Here is a 21,536-nt window from a genome sequence, read left to right as displayed (position 1 = left end):
TGAGTGATAGTTTTATACAAATTTAGCGCGACGTGTAGTAGAGCACGTGCATCAACCAGCTCCGACAAGTGGTTCATAACAAAGCTGACTCATCCAGTTGCGGACGTAACTAATTCAGCGAGAACCAATCGGGGGTCGACAATGGCCAAGGGTGGACAATCCATTGGCTTTAGGACTTTACATTTTTTATGTACTCCATAAATTCAATCAAACTGTGCAACTTTTGAGGTACGTCGTAAAGAGAACAAGATATCGAGTGTTGTATTGAGGCTAGACCGCTTCCGGCGAGCATTCAATTTCTCTCGCTCCGCCCCCGAAGTTCTCTTCTTGCTCTGAACCATTGACCTTTCTCAAGCATTGCCCATCATGCGGTAAGTTGCTGCTATATTTCATCCCATTCAACCAGCAGACTTTTAGATCTCTGAGAGAAGCTTCCGCCAGCCATTCCCAAGCTTCAGGAATGCTTCCCCGCATAATGACTGACTTCTCTCACGACCAGGTTCGGCGAGCACCTTCAATCTTCCATGATCCGGGAGTATCATCCCTACTATATCGCCTACGATGAGCTCAAGAAGGCCCTCAAAACCGATTTCGTCACCCAGCCAACCCCCGACAATTTAAAACCCGCCCGTCGAGATTGGACCGAGGACGACGAGACGCATTTTGTCACTCTCCTCGAAAGCGAGCTCGAGAAGGTCTTCATTTTCCAGAAGCAGAAGAGTGAAGAAATTGTAGAGCGCATCAAGGCCAGCGAGGTTGATGTTAACGAAGTTGTCTCTCTCCTCGATAACCAGACTGGCGCCCGCCGCCACCCTGCGCCGCCGCCCACAGACGACGATTTCCTGCGATTAGAGCAAATCCTCAGTGACATCATCGCTGATGTACACGATCTGGCCAAGTTTACCCAGCTGAACTATACTGGCTTCCAGAAAATCATCAAGAAACATGACGTATGTTGATATTAGCGTTTCCCGCGTAGTTCACTCCAAACACACTCGCTAACATGTATCGCAGAAAGAAACCCAATGGCATCTAAAACCTGTGTTTGCAGCCCGTCTTAATGCGAAGCCTTTCTTCAAAGATAACTACGATGCTTTCGTGATCAAGCTCTCCAAACTCTATGATCTGGTCCGCACGAAGGGTAACCCAGTCAAGGGTGACTCCTCTGCCGGTGGATCCCAGCAAAACTTCGTACGACAGACCACAAAGTACTGGGTCCATCGCGATAACATCACGGAGCTGAAGCTGGTGGTCCTCAAGCACCTGCCAGTGCTAGTGTTCAATGCCAGCAAGGAGTTTGAGGAGAAGGATACGGCCATTTCGTCTATCTACTTCGATAACACTAAGACTTGGGAGCTGTACCAGGGTCGATTGAAGAAAACTGAGGGCGCAGAAGCAATCCGACTTCGCTGGTATGGCGGCATGGAGAGCGACCAGATCTTTGTGGAACGCAAAACGCATCGCGAAGATTGGACTGGCGAGAAGTCCGTCAAGGCGCGCTTTGTTCTCAAGGAGAAGAACGTCAATGCGTACCTGGAAGGTCGCATGACCGTGGAGCAGATCTTTGAGAAGATGCGTAAGGAGGGCAAGAAGAGTGAGGCAGAGATCGATGATCTTGAGCAATTGGCCCGTGAGATCCAGTACCGGGTCCTCACCCGTCGTCTGGAGCCAGTCACTCGTACTTTCTACCACCGTACGGCATTTCAGCTTCCCGGTGATGCCCGTGTGCGTATCTCTCTCGATACGGAACTTACCATGGTTCGCGAGGACAACTTGGACGGCCAACGCCGCTCCGGAGATAACTGGCGTCGTATGGATATTGGAGTCGATTTCCCCTTCTCTCAGCTGCCTCCCGAAGATATTGATCGATTTCCCTATGCGGTGCTGGAAGTGAAGCTGCAGACTCAGGCTGGCCAGGCGCCGCCTCAGTGGATTCGCGACCTGACCTCTAGTCATCTGGTGGAAGCAGTGCCCAAGTTCAGTAAATTCATCCACGGAACGGCTACCCTGTTCCCAATTCGTATCAGCTTGCTTCCCTTCTGGTACCCTCAGATGGACGTGGATATTAGAAAGCCGGCCAGCCGACACTATGGTATTCAGCGGCCAGCGACCAGCACATCGATATCTGCCAACGATGATGACTCGGACGACGATGAGACTCCTCTAGATGACGGCTCAGTAACCGTTTTCAATGGAGAACCCACCACCCATCGTCTTTTCTTCCCAGGGACCAATGGAAACGAGCTGGACATCGAGGAACGCATTGCAGTTGAGCCTCTAGCGGGTGAAGAAGATTACCCTATCTATGATTCTGACGATGAATACGACGACGATGAGCTTGAGGAAGCCCGTCGTGTTGGAGGTGCCTACTACGTCGAGCAGTTGGTTAAGCACTACGTGTGTAAAGCTGGTTCTTTTGCCGCGCAGGGCCTGTTCGCCGTGATCCCTCGCCCACGACCCACTTCACTCCCCGCCCCAGAGCAGCGTGGTATCGCCGTAATGCCCGGTACCAAGCGCTCTTTAAAGCGCTTCCATGCGCCTCCAGGCAAGCGTAAGTTTTCCCCTTTATCCATAAATTCTATTTCGAGCTGGCACTAATTTCTCACAGGTATCTTCGTCCCCGTCCGTGTCGAGCCTAAGGTTTACTTTGCCGCCGAGCGAACCTTCCTCTCCTGGCTCGAGTTCTCCATCATCCTGGGCGGTATTGCCGCCGCCCTCCTGAACTTCGGAGTTGACCTTACCACCCTAATTTCCGCATGGTCTTTCACCATCCTCGCTGCCATGGCCCTAGTCTATAGCTTGATGCTGTACATGTGGCGTGTGGACAAAATCCGCAAGCGTCGTGACGTCAAGCACGTCTACTATGAGAAGTGGGGACCTACCTTCGTCAGCATTGGTCTCGTAGCGGTCGTTCTAATCAACTTCATTCTTCGGATTCGTGCTGGCGGGTTCATGTCTAAGGATGACCCGAGCCGCAATCGTGGCCACCATGAGCTATAGATTTCACCCCGCCTGGATTTTTTCCCCCTGTGATGTGCCCTTCTTGTTCGTACCATCTTCTCCATAGCGGTGCACTTTGAGTTCGTCCTTTGTGAATCTTTGGCGTTTACCCCGTGGCGTTGGAATGTACATCTGTGTACTTGTAGACTGAATTTTCAAATGGAAGAAATGCTTGGAGTGAAATCTTATTCATTTTGGTTATATCATACAATGGCTTCCCTCTTCCCTTCAGAACATGTTTTTCTTGATAATCATGGCTTAAAGTTAACTAACTGTAAGCACGGTAGTTTGACACAAACTTACAGCATTCAGGTGCTGGGCCTCGACGCCAGGATATCGTCTCGAACCGCAAAATATTCTCGGAGCAGATGGGTTCCAGCGCCGGTAATCCTCCCTTATGCGACGGTCCGCCTAGCACGCAACGTCTGTCATCTGAATGTGCGCAGGCTGAAAACTTACTATCCGGCGAAAAAGCAGGTTACCAGAGTGGCAGAGTCTCTTCTAACACCGTAAGCTGTGCCTGGGCTAAACGGAACATTTATTGCCTTAGGTTCGTTGGAGCCAGGAACGAGATAGATATACGAGGCCGCGTTATTCACTTTCGGCAATTCTGTGGCTTTGCTCTTGGTCTCAGGAACGCAATCCATTTGCCATCTGGAGAAATCGTATAGTCTGATATATCACTGTGGGGAGGATAAGGTGACTCGAAATTCTTGACTCCGGCGACAGATAATGGAGGAATCCATCAGATTAGTAGATTAGTATTGGGAATTCTGTCCTTGGCCACTTCTTGTCCCTTTCGTGATAGTTCCCGAGAAGACAGCATTGAAAGCTATTGTACTCAGCCGTTATTGCGGCAGTAGAAGCAATCAGCGAGCTACCTGCAAGCCCGAGGAAACTGCCACCCCCGATGTCCATGTCTTCTGAATGAGCTCACCCCAGTGAACTGGTTGGTGCATTTGGGGACTTGCATATTCGTCTTCGGCTGTGTATCAGCGCATCTGACTGTTGATACGAGAGCTTCTCTTCACTGGAGTACTCTTGCTCAAAGAGAAAACATAACATTTCTTTATCCACTCCACTGGTTACGAGGATGGGGAAGTGACTGCTGGTTCCAATATTGGGCTAGATTTCGGATGAAGCAAAGAAAATGATTAGTTGGCATCGACTTGATAAATGCCATAGCCCTCCACGGTTCTTCACAGCTCTGGATTGCACCCTCAACCATCTATAACCTCGAACGCATGATGTCGCCCATGATGTCGTCCATGATGTCGTCCATGATGTCGTCGGCGAGGTCATCGCCGCATTGATCTCTACGGCCTGCCCCGGGGACCTTTAAGTGCAGAGATTTCCCACTTTCATTCCTCTTTCTTTCTTCTCCATCTTGGTGCAAGGGGCGGTGATAATCCCCAATTGGGTTTTATCTATGCTAATTTCCTCCGCTACCATTCCCGGTTGGAAGTAATCAGTGAAGAGCATTCTGAGATTCCTTTGTGACTGAAAACTATCAGTCAGTTTATCACCTAGCTTGGCTAGGTAATTTTTGATGATCAGAATTGTGATTTATCACTCTCATACTTTTTTCATTGCTTGACAGCCCTTGTTGGCTGTGGGTAGAGAAGAGAGTGCACTGAAGTTTGAAGTTCTTGTGACGCTTTGGCACTGTATAATAAACACGAGCGTTTGCGGTAGTGCGACTGCGTCTAAGCAGCGTCTTTAGTTACCTGTTGATAGATTAATAATAAAAAAGGTTGCGCGCAGTCAGTTTCGAACGCCTAACCTCCATTTTTTGTCAAAATAGAAATAACCTCATAACGCCCTAATTAAGGCCGTTTAGTAAAAAAAAAAATTGGTAGCTTCTCTTTGATTGAGCGTGTCATCCTTTGTGCAGGGGCCATGCTAATCTTCTCTGTATTTTCTCATCTGACTATTTCCCCGAAGGGACATAAGTGAACTCAAATTTATGAATTATATACCCTCTTCTCGTTCTGCCGCAGTGAGTTATCTAATCTCCGGGGCTCCCACCGCTTAAAATGTACCTGGGCAGTACAAAGTATAGGTTGAGGATGCCCGAGGTCTCTGGCTTCGCATGAAACCGACATAGTATGTGTGGTTAATACCTGTAGGTCCACTAGCATGGCTGAAGAGATATATCAGCTCTATAATGTCGTCTTCTCAACGCATAGAGCCAACTCTTGACCTTGGAAGGGTGTTACTGTAATTGTTGTGAACCTGTAATAGATAAAGACGAAGTAATTATGCAATGATTTAATTGTTACCTAGATATTTGCTAGAGTACTAGTAATAACTGGAACAATGACAATGAAAAGGGTCATCAAGTACTTAATACTCGAAATCATCATCCACGCCTTTCTTGTTCGAGGTCTCCTTGGCCACTGATTCTTGTTTACGGTACATCTCAGCAACAGCTCGAGTAGTTGTTGATTGCTCGGGCTTTTTGTCATCACGGGATTTGATAAATCGAGGGAAACGCAGGGAAACTCCCTTTCCACCTCCCGTGGTTCTATCAAATTCATCTGCAGCTGCCTTGTACCGGGGGCTGAGCGTTAAGTCGGCCGTCTTGACCTCCCACACTAATCGTGGCTCGAACCATACATCAGGTTGGTCTTTGGGAATAGTGGAGTGAGTGTAGAAGGGTTTCGGCCGGTCAATGACCAGATCAGAGAGTTCTGTGTGTAACTCTTCAAGGAGAGCCTCAGAGAATCCAGTTCCGATATTGCAAATGGTCTCGTATGTGTCTGTGTTGGGGTTGTAGGCAGCCAGAAGGAAAGCACCATACCATGAAGCACGCTTTCCGCGGCCGTGGTATGCACCGAGGACGACTAGATCAAGTGAGTCGCCCACGCCGGCAAGGTAATCCTTCTTAACCTGGCGAATAAATCAGTACATGAAAAATATTGATAAATTTGCAGAATCCATACCTTTAACCAATTGCGACTCCGCTTGCTAGGCTCGTATCCGCTCTCTGCGGTGTCCAGCATCTTCACCATGAGACCCTCGCACGAGGCCTTGACACTGTCTTCCAGCATAATTTGGATCTCATCTAGAACGTTGGTGTTGCCGAATTGAGCAAACTGAAACTCCCCTTCCACGGGCTGGAAGCATTTATGCAGCAGCTCCCGACGCTCCCGAAGAGACTTCTTAACACAAGGCTGTAAAGTTTGTTGGCACAAATAAATGATATATGGACGATAGGAATTGCTTACCTCTCCATTAAAGAAAAGTAGATCAAAAGCGTATACGCAAACTTTGACCTTGACATCCTCTGCTTTGACATCCTTTCTTTTACGAGTCATAAGTTGCTGGAAAGGAAGAACTTTCTTGGTGACTGTATCCCAAGCAACAGTCTCACAGTCCAACACGAAGCTGTCCACATCATCATTAACCCAGCTATATAGCTTGCCCAGCACATCGGGGTATTTCTTCGACAAATCCTCTGAGTTTCGTGAGAAGATTGCGGAAAATCCCTTGTTATCCTTCTGCAGAGTCGCTGTTGTCACAGGATATTTGTGAATGGCTGATGGTGCGACATAATGAATTTGGGCTCTCTCTCCGTCGTACTTGTACTCGCATGTAAACTCCTTACCCTCAAAACGGTCAAGAACTTCAGTAATAGACTTCGTAGGTTTGGCCAGCATGGGCTTCAGTGGAATACCCGGCTGCAGCTTGCAAACATCTCGAACTTTGAAAAGACCGTTCTCGAGGATAGCCGGTATGATTATTTCATAAGAGGGAAGTTCACTGTACACAGTTTTCAAGATGGCTTCTCCTTCGGCCATCTGCTCTGGAGATGGAGCCTTCTTATCTGCAACTGCGGCCTCATGAGAGACAAGTGCCTGTGCCAATGAAACAAGCACGGTCCTTTCTGCAAGACCTAGTCGGAGCTTTCCCTCCAGAAAACGGATGATAAACTTCGTCTCACTGGGTCCTCCCTTATCCTTGGTGATATCAACACCCTTGTTACCTTTGCCTAAAGATGCGGCATCGGCCGATGAGAGGAGTTTTTTAATTCCCGCAATCTTCTTGTCCTGGGAACCATGTCCCTGTAGCTTGGCAATTTCTAGCAAACGCTCATGCACGCCTCGGACGGTCAAGGGGGGAGGGGGAAACATGGTGGGTTGGTTGGATCGACTTTTAGCAGCCACCAATCCTAAATCACCGATCTCGTGTTGGTCACTCTTAATGACAGCCAGACTTCGGCCAGTACTTTCACCGATGGCTTTCATTATCAAAGACTCTCCTATACCCAGTTCGATTCCTGAATAATCTGCTGCCAGTTTGTTGATCATCAATTGAACCGTTGGAAGCAGGTCATTGGGAGTGAGACGGAGCACTTGCTGCAGGAAACGAGAGCAATAGGCCATGATTATTAGGCGCTTTGTTGTCATCTCAACGAGAGAAAAGGTGGTGCAAAGTGCAGCGTACGGCACCGGCTTGCCAGGAGTCCAGTCTGGGTATGGGTCTTGGCCGCTGGCCGTCACTGTAGCCTGTACCTTCGCCATTGTCTTCTTTTTGGCAAGAGGCTTAGCTTCGACCTCTTCTTCGCTTTCTGACAGCTCTTCTTCATCTTTCTCGGATTCACTTTCTTTCTTGGCGACTTCTTCGGAGTCAATTGCTTTCTCAGCGAGGTTTGTTAATGGCGATTTGTCTTTCACGTAACTGGGCTTTGCTTGGTTGGATTTCTTGGCAGGTGATTCTTTCTTGGGAGATGATTTCTTGGGAGTTGATTTCTTAGGAGATGACTCCTTATTTGGAGGAGGGGGAGTTTGCTTCGATTTGCGTTGGCGCTTGGAAACTGGCTGGACATCAGACACATCACTCTCTTCCGCTTCATCGGTCTTTTCGCGTTTCAAGCCTTTAATTGGTTCCGATTCATCCAAGTTAGTGTCGGTTGTAGCTTCAACTCCATTCTCTATCTTAAAATATGAGTCATGTTTCTCATCCTGAGTGGCTTCATCCGCCGCTTCTACTGCAGCATCAGTCTTCGCCTTCTTGTTACCAAATGCCAAGGTTGTTTGCTTCTTTGGGGCTTGGTTTGCTGCATTAGATCCGAAAAATCTCCTAATGTAAATTATACACGTTAGCTATAATCAACCTATCGATGGACCCTACAACCGCATAGGTCGTAATGCCGACGCACCCAATTGTCATTTGAGAATCGCGAACATACCCCAGTGTAGCCTGTTTCCTGCTCTTATCATCCGCCATGATGCTGGATGTAATTGGATGTATAATACCGCGCGAGAGAGATAGATTAGAGGTCCAATAGAAGCCTCGGCTGAATTTGGAGCTGGTTGCGCACTGGGATCTGAGATATTGTACAACTCTCACGCGAACTTTGAATTGGGATGGCGAAAGTGATGATACGCCTGATAAGTGAAATGGGTACATAGACAGGTGGTGAATTAGCGGTAATTTGCGACCTTAAAATACTTCCATTACCAAAAATCCTAGGCTGCCAGAACGTCGATCCAGGCAGCTTCCAGATCTGACGCGACGTGACGCGCAAAGTCAGGTGACTCTTTATCTTACCTTATCGAGAAATCTTATCCTCACCGCTTATTTTCACTGGCAGAAACAGGGCGGGGAGTGTTATGCCCGCTTCAATTCTATCAATACGGTCTTGTAGTTAAGATCATTGCATCCACCCGACTGCCAAACTGATTGTATCATATGGACGTCAAAAACTCATGCCTTGCTGAAAATACCTACCGCAATGGAGAACCAGCAGCAAGAATCGTTCAAGCTAGTAGGGTGCCCCTCTTGGATACTAAGTCAAGGTGCTGACACACTCTATAGCTACGAACACCGTGTGTTGAGCTTAGCTCAAAAGGGCTTGCTTTCCGTGCGAATCAGGCATCAGCTTCAGAAGTTCTACGAGCCCTCAATCCCCTACATGATGCCTTACAGAAGCTTTCAGAGAACAATGCGCTCGACGAGAAACTTGCAGAATATGCGTTCTTCCCACTCACGCATATCTTCAATCAGACACAAAAACTTCCGGCACGGTGTGTGGAGCTAGCGATACAGTGTTTGAAGACATTGGTTCTTCACGGATGGCGACAGAGGTTGTCACCAGAATTGGGCAAGCAGTTGATTATACTGCTCACGTTGATCGTCGGTGGACCCCAAGTGACTGAGAAGTCCCAAACCAAGACCCAAGCACCGGAAGAACTCTCCATTGCGGGATTTGATTGTCTGTGTGTCGTATTCAACGTTTTGGATAGCCCACTATCGGCACGGACCATCTTCCATGAGATCGGCACAGCTACAGTTGTCGACCAGATAGTTTATCTTTTGCTGGAAGGGATAATGGACGATAGATCGCAGGAAGTGTCCATTGCAGCTGGCAAAGCTCTACTTGCTCTTCTTAACCGAGTCCAGGATCGTGTGGTACTAGCAAGTGTCATGCCGCGAACGATCTCTGCATTGGCCAAAGTTGTCAAACCTACTACCCAGACTCGGCGCCCATACAAGCTACTAGAGTCTTGCCTCCAAGCTTTGACATATCTACTGAAGAATGTACTCAGTGATAGTGTTGTTACTGAGAAAAACGCCCCGACCTCATCAAACCCTAATTCGCTCGTCCTAGACGAATCATGGCTGAAGGCCACTACGACACAAATTAAGCTTGCATTGGCTAATATCATCCAAATCCGGCGCCATCAGCGTCGTGAAGTTCAGGCTGCACTGATGGAACTCTGTATGATGATTATTCAGCATTGTCCAGTCACACTCAAGGACTCTGTTCGATTCATGGTGGAAACAGTGGTGGTCCTAGTTGATGCTGATATGGAAGACGAAAGATCTAAGGAATCTTACCAGATCCTTCTGTATCTCGCAACTACATATCCCGAAGTTGTGTATCATCTCGGTGAATCGCTACACTCATGGCTTGTCTCCTTCCCACGATACATGCAAAGCAACGATGAAACTCTCAAGCAAAGGGGAATTAGACAAATTTCAACCGCTTACCAAGTAATATCTACGGTCCAATCGCACCCAGGGCTGCTCACAAATGAGTTGGCTTCTAGTCTATGTGATAGTGTTAGTGCTGTGGTGAAGCTCAAAGCCAACGCACTCCAGCCACTCAGTTCCACAGGGTTGGCACATTTAGATATCGAAGTATTCGGGTCTCAGTCAAATCCATCCCTCAACTTCGCACCCATTCTTCTGGATCACCGGAGCGACCAGCAAACTTTGAGAGACTTACAATCCATGATCGTTAAGCTGAACTCGTCTGAGTCTGGAAATGCTGTTACCCGTCATGTTGTCGATCGTGTGCATCCGAAGCCAGATGAATCTGCTATTGGCCCCTTCTGGCTAGCTGTAACATCTCTGCGCGCACAGGCACAATCCACCGCTGATTTCGATGATTTTATTGAAGCCGATCATATAGAAGAGGGATTTTCTGGCTTAAGTCGAGCTAAGCTGATTGATGAGCTTTACTACACCTCTTTGATGATCCTGACGGACCCAGCAACTGAAGAATCTGGCGATTGGCGGATATCAGCACTGGCTTTGGAGGCTTTCGCTCTCCAGGGTCAACAACTTGGTGAAGCTTTTCGGCCTGAGCTCATGGAGGCTCTCTACCCCACCCTACAGCTTCTCGCGTCCAACAATCCTGTCCTCCAACGACATGCCATGACCTGTCTGAACATCCTGACTAGAGCTTGTAAGTACCCTGATACCAGCACTATGATTATTGAAAACGTCGATTACCTGGTAAACTCAGTTTCAATGAAACTGCTTACCTTTGATGTGTCACCTTACCCACCCAGCGTCCTCTTCATGATGACCAAGCTCTGTGGGGCACGTCTTATTCCATATTTAGACGATGTGATTGATGCCATATTTGGTATTGTGGATTTACACCACGGCTATCCGAAGTTAACAGAGATGCTTTTCAAGGCACTTGGAGCCATTGTTGAAGAAGGCTCCAAGAAGCAATCGGTCCTGACAATCGACGAAGGTCGGGAGAGTGGTCCGCAAGACTTCCGCAAAACTCAGTACCAGCCGCTGTCAATGGCTGCCGTAGCCGCCGATATTGCAAAGCGCAGAGCGAAGCGGGATGAACATGACCGAGAAGAGATTGAGACTGGAGGAAGTTCTACCCATCCGAAGAAGCCATGGTCCGAAACCTATGGCAAGCCAACACCCGAGCCTAAATCCATTGAGGAACTGTTGGACCAAGCTGAATCCGATGAGCCACTCCCAGAACCTACAGAACCAGAGGACAGTGAGAAGCCATTGAGCAAGACTCATTCGCTCCTCGTGCACATTGTCAAATCAATTCCACCCCACCTCTCCTCACCATCACCAAATCTCCGACGCTTCCTACTATCCATCCTCATTAATACGCTCCCGACACTATCGCAGAACGAAAACAGTTTCCTCCCTCTCATAAACGATCTCTGGCCATCGGTGGCCTCCAGAATAAACTTCCCTTCAACACTCGGAAATGGACCATCCTCAACCAGCCTTGTGACTCAACCCTCTACCAGGCCCAGTCTTGCCTCTAGCCAACCCACCAACACCTTCCAGGAAGAAACATTCGTGATGATAACTGCTTGCCAGGTCATCGAAGCGATGTGTAAAGGTGCAGGTGACTTCATGTCCACGCGCATTGAAACGGAGTTCTCACGCTGGGAACGTCTGTACAAACGAGTTTGGACAAAGGTATCCCAAGATGCCGAAGCAGCAAACAAGCGTCGTACTCAGAAGGCCAAAGTCGGACCAGTATCTCTGATCCGAGAAATTGCACTTGAGCCCGAACCCAAGGATCTGGAGCCAGAGGATGAACTAAATTTTTCAATCACCTCTTCTCTCGCTCTATCTCCTATACAAGCCGGATCCCGAGCTTTCACACCAGAGCATGCTCTATGGCGTGCTTTAGTCTCCCTCTTCCTCACAGTCCTCACGCGTGTTCGTGTGTCGCAAGACGTCGGCGACTGTATCTGCGAGATGCTCGGTGCTTGGATATCACAGTTCATTGGTCCAGCGTATTATTCGTATTATTCACAGGATTCTCGACGAAGTGGATCTACTTTGAAGACTGACGAGGCACAAAAGGATGTGATTGATTCTGTTGAAAAGGCTATTCAAGCGATGGAGACGTGGAATGCTGACCTGACCTGGTTCATCTTTGCACGCGAGAGATCCAAGATGGACACCTCTATTCCCAAAGCTACGACTTCACCTATGACCTTGGACGTCTCGGGCGAACGTCTCAAGTTCGCCAATTTAGCATTTTAGGTAGAGTTGAGCTGGGTTCAATGACTACTTTGTACTACTATTTATGACTACTACTTTACGAGGTAACCTTCAAATGATTGTAGTTTTCAAGAGTAAAAAATGAGAGGCGATTGGTAAAATAAGCTAGAGCTAAGCGAACTGAAGCTGACGCAAGTAATCCATGCAAATCAGAATATTTAAAGTCCATGAGAATAAGCAAATGAGTTGAGAGTGTCCATAATGAATGCGAAGAGTGTTCGACATCTAGTCGCTTTCCTCCTCAGACTCGTCCTCGCTCTCCGCATTCTCAAGCCACTCCAGGAAGGGCTGAGCGGCCTTGTGGACCTTCTTGCTGATGGAGATGTCAACATAACGCTTGCTGGCCTTAGCACCCCATGTCTTGAGGGCCTCCTCAGACAGAACCTCATTCTGGTAGTAAGCCAGCAGAATGGCAGGGACCTGGGTGATGAGGGCCGGGTGGTCCTGGCCGACGAAACGCTCGAAACCACCAAGGAATGCCTTCTCGTGGCGGTCAGAGGAAATCATCTTCTTGAGCAGAGGGGCACGGTCCTCGATCTGCTTGACAATTTTCTCGTCGAAGATGCTCTGAGCGAGAACTGCAACAGTCTTAGACTTGCCCTCAATACCGAGTTCCTTGGCCTTCTTGTAGATTTCAACGTCGGTGACGTTCGTCACACCGCCCTTCTTGGAAGCGGTGTCCACAATCCAGCTCCCGAGCTGCTCGAGAGGCTGGGCGCCGTCCTCCTCGGCATCCTCCAGAACGAGAGAACGCTGGAGGTCGGTGGGGAGATCCTTGGCACGAGCCTTCACGGCCTCCTCGGAAACGTCCACAGCCCATTCATCATCCTTGATCTCCTTTTCAACAGCAATAGCCTTGGCTTCGGCCTTAATGCGGCGAGTCAATTCATCGTCGCTGCCGGCATCGGGCGCATCATCCTCATCACCGTTTTCACCGTTCTCAGACACATTGCTATCGCCGGGGCTGGCCTCGTTGTCTCCGTTGGCCTTAGCGTTCTTGGCTTCGCGGCGGGCCTTCTTGTCCTTCTTGTTTTTTCCGCCCTTGGGGTTGTTGCGAACGATGAAGGTGCTCAGCTTCAGGCGGGGGTCGACGTCACAGCGCTGACCACAGGCCTTGCAGTCCAGAGTAATTTTCTCGTCGCCAATAATAACGTCAGTCTCGGGATTCTTGCACTTCTTGCAAAGCACAAACTTGGAAATGAATCCATCGAGGTAATCCTGGAGCTTAGCGGCGTCATGGGCACCGTTGACGATCCAACGCTCGTCAGTGGGCTTGGCGTTGGCCTGAGCACCGAGTTCGAAGCCGAAATATTTAATCAAGTAGGCGGGAGGACGGCTGAGGGACTGAGCGACCGAGTTCAGATTGACGATGACGGTCTTAATTCCGTTGCCCTTTCCTTCAATCTTGGACTGCAAACGCTCCATCTTGTAACGGTAGAAGGGATCGGCGACATCGCGACGAATGTTGACGGTAGCCATGGTTGCGATTTGGATTGTTTAAGCGCTTTTAGGATGGGATGTGGTGAAAAGGAAACGGGGGAAGATCTTGACCGGAGAGTTGAAGACGGAACAAGACATGCGTTCGTGGGGTTTTGAAAGATGAGGTTTGTAGGCGGTAGAATCTACTTGGGTCGCGTAACTTCTCACGAGTACTTTACAGCGAAGACAAAATGATCAAGGGATTCAACCGCAAGATCTGAGGTGGGTACTGCAAGGTTTCAACGCGCGAAACGTTTGCAGCTTGAGCGGCAGATGGTGTTCGTAATTTTGCACGGAGGACGAATACATAGACAAATTCGCAGTCAAGAGCCTTCGTGGAATTCTCTTTGATACGAGAACGACTGTTGTTCTTGAGGGAATCCGAGTCAGAGATCGGATACCCTGTGGCGAAAGGTTGAAGAAAGTGATGGTGGCGTTACCTTACTAACCAGGAGTATATTTCAAAACGTAGACTGTGTATAACAGCAAACGCAGGGATAATGGAGTAGGCGTCGCAGTTGTCGAAACCAAAAATTCGGATGAGAGGTAGAAATTGGGGCAAAGTGGGAGAAGGAAGGAGAGGATTTTAAAAGCGGGTCTTGCTTATGTCATCAGGCACGTGCTCACGGATATAATTTTACTCTGTACTTCTTTGACACTCATTCATAGACTAAAACTAACAAGGAATAATTAAGAGAGTCTAGGTCTTATTAGGAACTGGGTCCATGCGCTTTTACCCTCACTTCTCCGTCATTTTCCCATCAGTAAGGCGTGATTTTGGCGTTGCTTTATCGTTAGAAGTGCGTAGAATAAAAATAGTAGAAGTGAAAATTGACCCACTTAACCCCAACCGGGAATGCCAGGACTCAAGACTTCCAATTCCAGAACTTTAGAAGCTGCCATTTTATTGTGCGTGCGTGATACCTCGGGTCGCTACACAGTGTCACAACTATAACCGGCCCCACATATTACCCTAAACTAACAAGGCGGGGAAGGAAGACAATAAACAACAATGCCACCTCTCGATCTATCAGTATATCTAGTCACAGACTCGACCCCGGCTATTCTCAAGGGTCGGGACTTATGCACCGTTGTTGAAGAGGCTGTTAAAGGAGGTAATCATGATCACTTGACTGTTAAGGCTCTTGAGACTGACTGCTGACTGGTCCGAAAGGCGCTACAATAGTGCAATACCGGGACAAGACTAACGATACCGGGGTCTTGATTGAGACGGCAAAAAAGCTGCACCAGATTACCCAGCGCTATGGAGTTCCACTGGTGATTAATGATCGAGTGGATGTTGCCGTTGCTGCCGGGGTAGAAGGTGTACATCTGGGTCAAGATGATATGAGTTGGTGTTGCCTGTTCCGCAGTGTTCCCGACTGAATCTAACATGCAATTGCAGAATATGAAGATGCCAAAAGGCTTCTCCCTAAGAATGCCATCATTGGTATTAGTACTGCTACAGTTGAGGAGGCCCGGAAGGCCATTGCCGATGGAGCTGACTACATTGGAATTGGGACTTTGTTTTCCACTCAAACGTGAGTCATCGTCTAACTATTATATGGGCACTGTGCTAGGCACTAACAGGCTTGTCTAGAAAAAAAAACACGAAGAAAATCCTTGGAACTGCAGGAACTCAGGCCATTCTTCATGCCATTAGTGATTCTTCGGTGGGAACTGTCGCAATTGGAGGCATCAACCATTCCAATGTACAGCGGGTCATTTATCAAACCAAGTCCCCTAAGAAGGGATTGGATGGTGTAGCTATTGTTAGTGCCATCATGGCAGATGATGATCCGAAGGCTGCGACGGAGAAGCTCAGCCAGCTCATCAACTCTGAACCTCTTTTTGCAATGGTTCCGCAAGTTGCACGCACCAATGAAGCCGAAGCATTGGTGAGTGAAGTGCCCCAACTCGTCCAAAAATTGGTAGAGAAGCACCCGCTGGTCCATAACATGATTAACTCTGTGGTCGTCAACTTCGTTGCTAACGTCAATCTCGCGATGTAAGTGGCTCATCTCCTTATAAGATATGAATTTGCTGATGAAATTCACAGTGGTACATCACCCATCATGGCTCCCAACGGGGATGAGGCAACAGACCTTGCCAACTTCGACGGATCTCTTCTGATCAATATGGGAACCTTAATTGGTGAAAGTGTTACCAATTTCCTCAAGGCCATAAAAGCATACAATGCTCGTGGTAATCCAGTTATCTACGACCCTGTTGGTGCTTCTGCAACAGAAATTCGCCGAAGCGCTGTTACGGAGCTAATGGCAGGTGGCTACTTTGATCTCATAAAGGGTAACGAGGGTGAGATCCGGCAAGTCCGTGGAAGTAATAAGGTGCAGCAGCGCGGAGTTGACAGCGGACCAAGCACTTTGGATGGCCTGCAAAAGGCAACTCTAGTCCGCGATGTGGCTCGACGTGATCGTTAGTTAACCACTTTCTAAGCAAACTAGGTGCATTTTCGCTAACATAGTCTTTAGGTAATATCGTGCTATTGACTGGAGTCACCGATTACATCAGCGATGGAGAGAGAGTGATCTCCGTTGAGAACGGCCACTCATTACTAGGAGAGGTGACAGGAGTGAGTATCCCAAATTTCTACAAGATGATTTTCCTTCTATTTAGCAATTGAACTAACATGTCACAAGACTGGTTGCGCCGTCGGAAGTATCGCAGCTGGTTTCCTGGCCGCCTACCGCTCTGACAAACTGCTTGCTGTGTTAGCCGGTCTCCTCATGTATGAAATTGCAGCTGAGAATGCAGCGGCAAAGGATTATGTTCGTGGACCTGGCAGTTTTGTGCCAGCATTTATTGACGAACTATATGCTATCCGCATGGCGGCGACTAATGGCGATGACAGTTGGCTCAGTGGCCGAGCCAAAGTAAAAGTCATAGATATTTAGATATTTAGATATCGTCAGTTGTCATGTACTGGTTTTCCCCGGGCCGCATTCGATATAAAGTACAAATTCAGTGACTTTCCAATGTTGATAGGTAGGTTACTACTTGGGTATAGGCCTGCCTGTCAATAAAGAATGTTAATGTACCTACACAGTTCCAAGTTTATTTCAGCCTGTCAAAGTCTGGCTGCACTATCTTTTTCTAATGTATGGTATTCTGATGAATTTCATGAAGTTATTCAGAAATAAATAATTAGAGCGTAGACAAATGGATACATCAATGTTATAGAGCCAAAATTGGAGGAATATTGTATCCCAAGATCCTATAGTGTACTATATCTTTACTCGCTCTCTATCAAATTTATGTCTTTCTTCTACACAGAAGACGCTGTTGATACAAAATTGTACCGCCTTTTTCTTTGCTGGCTCTAGATTGGTTACTCGAAGTCAAGTTTTGACTGCATTTTCACTGCTCGTTATTCTCATTATGCCGCTGACTTTCTTGTTGACTTCACGATTAAAACGATTAGTATGTTAAATTTTATCGACCAATGTAGAAATAAACGATCTCTAAGGCTAAAAGGAAACTGAATCAAGTACTGGCTGAGTACATATGGTTAACTTTATTATACTCTGTATGTCTGGAGGTTGCTTAGGGTTGCCCGTCTAGGTTTTCACTTGCAGAATACCCAAAAGATGCGGACTAAATAAATATACTGCTTGCATGCCAAGTAAGGAATCGCAAAATGGCTCTCGGTGATGCTACTTTAGAAACATACGCTAGGCAGTAAGAGACTCGGAGTGGGAACAACAGGGAAATTGAAATACTCCCAGCCTCGGAGATTTCTTGAGTTGAATAGTGTGAAATTAGGGAAATAGAAGACCATAATAAGGATGATCGAGACAGACATATGGATCATAACCCACTTCATTTATTCTTAATAAAACATGCAATCCATGAAACCCCCCCCCCCCCCCCCCCCCCCGGACCAAGAAACGAGAACACCAGTGTAAGAAACTTGCGATAGAAAAGAAAATATGCAGCCCAGTCGATCATAGCATCGTAGGAATCATCTTTGATCAGGACATACCGATCGCTGCCCGACGGACAGTGCGCCGTGGTCCCTCGCCTAGCACATGGAGAGCACCCTCGCCCTCCAGAGCGCGCATAGCATCTGAAAACTGGTGGTGGTCCAGCTGATCGCTCTGCTCGCTCAATTGGCGATAGAGATCAGCCCATTTTACCGCTGCTCCATTAGCACCGCCAAGATCCTCCACTCGGGCAAGAATGGCACGCTTCAGGTCTTCACGGAGACGACGCTCGCTAGCACTGGTGCCTTCTGTGAGAAGACCCATGTCAATCAATCCGGTGCGCGCATCTGTTGCAGCTTGCTTGATGGCCGAGCGAATCAAACGCACGGCTTCTTCGACGTCATCAGCTGTCACTTCCGAGGAGAGGCGCATTCGGGCGTGTGCCTCTGACAAACGGATCATAGACTCCAGTTGTCGAGTGGTTGCAGTGATACGGCGTTCTGAGGCTCGGATGTCATCACCCAATTTACGCATGGCCACGTAGGCCTCGGTGAGTGCCTCGCCAGCTGCTGGTGTCAGGACAGGGTGGATGCGGGTCTTGGCATACGTGATGTACGCAGTCAAGAACTCAATAGGCTAATAAACAGCATTGTTAGCAAACTTTTGTTCCTGTGAGAAGAGTGTTTTTCGGGGGTAGACTGTCTTACCAAGATCTCTTCAGAGCTAGCGTTCTCTGGGTTATCCTCCAGATACATGCCGACCAAGTGTTTGGCCATGCGACGATCCTCAGTCTCATCTGCACGATCAAGAACCAGGTACACAAGGTCAAAACGAGAGAGAAGGGTTGGGGGAAGATCAATGTTCTGAGGAACGGGGAGCTTGGGGTTGTATCGACTTCCGATGGGATTGGCGGATGCCAGAATAGATGTTCGGGCGTTGAGGGTAGTAATGATACCAGCCTTTGCAATTGAGACAGTCTGCTGCTCCATCACTTCGTGAAGGACAGAACGAGTGGCTTCGTTCATCTTGTCAAACTCATCAATACAGCAAGTACCGCCATCGGAAAGGACCAAAGCGCCAGACTCCAGAACCATCTGGCGGGTTTCGGGGTCACGAGTCACGTAGGCTGTCAGACCGACAGCAGATGATCCCTTACCACTGGTATAAACACCACGGGGGGCAATCTTGTGGACGTAACGTAGCATTTGCGACTTGGCAGTTGAGGGGTCACCACAAAGGAGAATATTGATGTCTCCACGGTAACGAGGGTTTCCACCCTTTTGGAAGGTCTTGTTCGTACCTCCAAACATTTGAAGCAAGATACCTTTCTTGACGTCGTCCAGTTCGTAGATACTAGGGGCCAGTGATCGGGAGAGCAGTTCATAGATATCCGGTCGAGAGGCAGTCAGCTTGATCTTTTCCTCTTCTTCAGCTGAAATCTTCCGAGTCTGATCTGCGTCGGCCGCTTGCTCAGACATATCTTGCTCCACCGTTGACACGTCAATGCCCATCTTCTTGCGGTCGACCTTTTGAACATGAAGCACATCAATGTATGTCTTGAACAGGGCCTTCTGCGAGCGCTGACGTGGGTTGACACGCATAGGGTTGGACCGGAAGATACCGGTCACTTCGATACGATCACCAGCCTTGCAAATATCGACTAACTCATCGTAGACACAAAGCGACACAGAGTGAGGAGTCTGACCATCTGGAACGTTGTCGGGAGTCTCTTGGAGCTTGATGACCTGCTTATCTGAGAACGAGCAGCGATTGTGGAGAAGCTGCATCGAGTTCTTCGATTTACACGAGTCTCGAGTGCAGATAGTGGGTTCCTGGATGCGGCCTCGGTCAATATCGACCTGAACACCAGAGTTGCAAACGTTGCATCGGAAGAAGGCTATGATACAGTTAGAGTGATTCAGCCATGAGTATCCAAACACATCAACTTGCCTTCCTTCATATCTGGAATAACGGGAGTGGTACGAATGACCAAACCCTTGATGCTGACCAGCTTGTCCATATCTGCGAATTTTGTTAGCAAATTAAATATATAGTCTACTGGGCAAGCAGCATACCAGCTGGGTCAAGATCTCTCATATTGACCGTTTTATCAAGGCCAAAGGGAAGCACTTTGTAAGACATTGCTTCAACCTCACCGACCAGATCAGGGACATCCACTTGAGGCATGATGTTATCGGATGTGAGGATGGATTGACCGCGACGGTCCCGGGCCTGAGCACCACGCTGGTTCTCCGAACGCAAGACATCCATCTCTTTGAGGGCCAGATCTACCATGACATCCTTTACAGTCTGATCCATCAAGGGAATAATTTCTTGAGGGTATGCCTGCAGTTGGTGCCATAACTTCTTGGTCAAGGGGTATGCCTTCAGGTTCTTAGCATCCAAGTTGAAAGTCGTCATACCGAGGCGTCGCATATCGTTCAACATCTGTATGTACTCGCGCTTGTCAGCGACAGCACCCATAACTCGAGTCTCATTCTCCGTAGCACCATCAGCCCAGAGGCGATATTTTAAAGTGAAATTGTACAAGAAGTTCTTGAAAGCGGACATAGAATCCTGGATGGAGATGTTGGTTCCCCAGATAACACGCGAAGAGTTGCCAGCCATAAGATCCGCTTCAGAGGTACCCGGGTTAACGTTCGAAAAGGTAGCGTCAGAGCGGGCGACATTATCACCCGAGGGAATTCCATTGGCGCCCACAAAGATTCGGTTTCTGCGTGAGGGAGTCGCCCCGAACCCACCAGAGTGGATATCACTGCGACGAGAGCCACGAGGTCCACCAGGCGATACAAATAGCCCGCTGCCTACGCTAAGAGCGTCGGAGCGAATATCAGAGCGGATATCGGACCTAATATCAGAGCGGATATCTCTGCGATTGAAGCCTCTGGTAGGGCTAGAGCTGGGAATATAGTTGATGGGCGATGAGTCTGTTTCAATCACAGTCAGTTGAATCCAATTTCAAATTTATCATTATCCTATCGTGAAGATTTGATTAACATACCTCGGATTCCTCCCCTCGCCCGGGGTGTCCTCTCTCCGTCATCTACCACTGAGCTGGCCTCCTCCATACGGACATCGGGAGTCTCTGCGCCTTGACTGCCTCGTGTTGGCGAGGACTGAAAGAACATTGGAGATGATGATGGGACATTTCTATCTGCGGCCAGACGTCGGGTGACGCGGGGAGTAGCTTGGTTTGTTGGGCTACTAGGGGGCTCTTGAGCCCTAGATGACGTTGGTGATGTAGTCGATTTCCTTGAAGGTTGACTTCTTCTGTTGGATGCCGGTGAAGACATTTTGTGTGATGGGGTATTTTGAGGTATGGTGGTGGTAATAGATAGGAGGGAAAAGCAGGGAGGCCAACCTTGAAGTTCTTTTTTCCGGGACGCGACCGCGTTTTTTCCACGCGTTTATACGCTAACCATAAATGGAAATCACTTTAACTCCTTTCTCTCCTGTTTTGGACTAGCTTTATAATCACGTGTGTATTTCATGATTATATAAGCAGGGTTTGGGCTGCGAACGTTCAACTGCGCCACTCCTTGACCTCGAGCCAATTACAACTCTTTGCGTAAATTTACCCTTGGCCCAAGTGGAGACTATCTTTGTTAGTTGCACACTTGGTTAGATTAGGGCCTGAGAGCTGTTTAGGGGTTTTTTTCCACACGCATTTTTCTTTGTTGGGACGGTAAAGGAATATAAAATTAAATGACCAAAACAAGCAACAGTCACATTTCTATGTTTCAAGTGAGTATTTTGGGCTATCTAGGCTTTGTTTCACTAGACGCCTTGACTCTA

General features: G+C 48.2%; 7 protein-coding genes across 7 annotated transcripts; 4 read left to right on the top strand and 3 right to left on the bottom strand.

The window, feature by feature from the left end:
* Nucleotides 1-366: 366 nt before the first annotated feature.
* Nucleotides 367-3,000, top strand: vtc4 (putative vacuolar transporter chaperone (Vtc4); the record flags this gene model as incomplete). Its single annotated transcript, XM_057211354.1, has 4 exons — nt 367-371; nt 500-950; nt 1,015-2,551; nt 2,609-3,000. 4 exons carry the CDS (start codon nt 367-369, stop codon nt 2,998-3,000), a joined length of 2,385 nt encoding a protein of 794 aa, XP_057060897.1.
* Nucleotides 3,001-3,210: 210 nt separating this feature from the next.
* On the top strand, nt 3,211-3,671 carry N7495_008702 (uncharacterized protein; the record flags this gene model as incomplete). Its single annotated transcript, XM_057211353.1, has 2 exons — nt 3,211-3,237; nt 3,306-3,671. The coding sequence occupies 2 exons, from the start codon at nt 3,211-3,213 to the stop codon at nt 3,669-3,671; spliced, it is 393 nt and encodes a 130-aa protein (XP_057060896.1).
* Nucleotides 3,672-5,346: 1,675 nt separating this feature from the next.
* On the bottom strand, nt 5,347-8,232 carry N7495_008701 (DNA ligase (ATP) CDC9; the record flags this gene model as incomplete). The annotated part of the gene is made up of 4 exons (XM_057211352.1): nt 5,347-5,892; nt 5,946-6,176; nt 6,231-8,085; nt 8,165-8,232. 4 exons carry the CDS (start codon nt 8,230-8,232, stop codon nt 5,347-5,349), a joined length of 2,700 nt encoding a protein of 899 aa, XP_057060895.1.
* Nucleotides 8,233-8,740: 508 nt separating this feature from the next.
* On the top strand, nt 8,741-12,279 carry N7495_008700 (uncharacterized protein; the record flags this gene model as incomplete). Its single annotated transcript, XM_057211351.1, has 2 exons — nt 8,741-8,773; nt 8,824-12,279. The coding sequence occupies 2 exons, from the start codon at nt 8,741-8,743 to the stop codon at nt 12,277-12,279; spliced, it is 3,489 nt and encodes a 1,162-aa protein (XP_057060894.1).
* A 243-nt stretch (nt 12,280-12,522) lies between these two features.
* Nucleotides 12,523-13,776, bottom strand: N7495_008699 (translation initiation factor eIF5; the record flags this gene model as incomplete). Its single annotated transcript, XM_057211350.1, has 1 exon — nt 12,523-13,776. One exon carries the CDS (start codon nt 13,774-13,776, stop codon nt 12,523-12,525), a length of 1,254 nt encoding a protein of 417 aa, XP_057060893.1.
* A 1,012-nt stretch (nt 13,777-14,788) lies between these two features.
* N7495_008698 (bifunctional hydroxyethylthiazole kinase/thiamine-phosphate diphosphorylase) lies at nt 14,789-16,691 on the top strand (the record flags this gene model as incomplete). The annotated part of the gene is made up of 7 exons (XM_057211349.1): nt 14,789-14,891; nt 14,951-15,127; nt 15,182-15,317; nt 15,377-15,784; nt 15,836-16,212; nt 16,269-16,369; nt 16,437-16,691. 7 exons carry the CDS (start codon nt 14,789-14,791, stop codon nt 16,689-16,691), a joined length of 1,557 nt encoding a protein of 518 aa, XP_057060892.1.
* A 1,077-nt stretch (nt 16,692-17,768) lies between these two features.
* On the bottom strand, nt 17,769-21,034 carry N7495_008697 (MCM DNA helicase complex subunit MCM4; the record flags this gene model as incomplete). The annotated part of the gene is made up of 5 exons (XM_057211348.1): nt 17,769-18,356; nt 18,428-19,617; nt 19,659-19,742; nt 19,796-20,668; nt 20,743-21,034. 5 exons carry the CDS (start codon nt 21,032-21,034, stop codon nt 17,769-17,771), a joined length of 3,027 nt encoding a protein of 1,008 aa, XP_057060891.1.
* Between the last annotated feature and the right edge of the window lie 502 nt (nt 21,035-21,536).

The sequence above is a fragment of the Penicillium taxi genome (genome assembly GCF_028828555.1).
Source record: "Penicillium taxi strain IBT 34144 chromosome Unknown utg000005l_segment0_segment0, whole genome shotgun sequence".
Classification (NCBI taxonomy): Eukaryota; Fungi; Ascomycota; class Eurotiomycetes; order Eurotiales; family Aspergillaceae; genus Penicillium; species Penicillium taxi.
The sequence above is the reverse complement of the archived record's forward strand: the minus strand, read 5'-3'. Positions and strand labels throughout refer to the sequence as shown.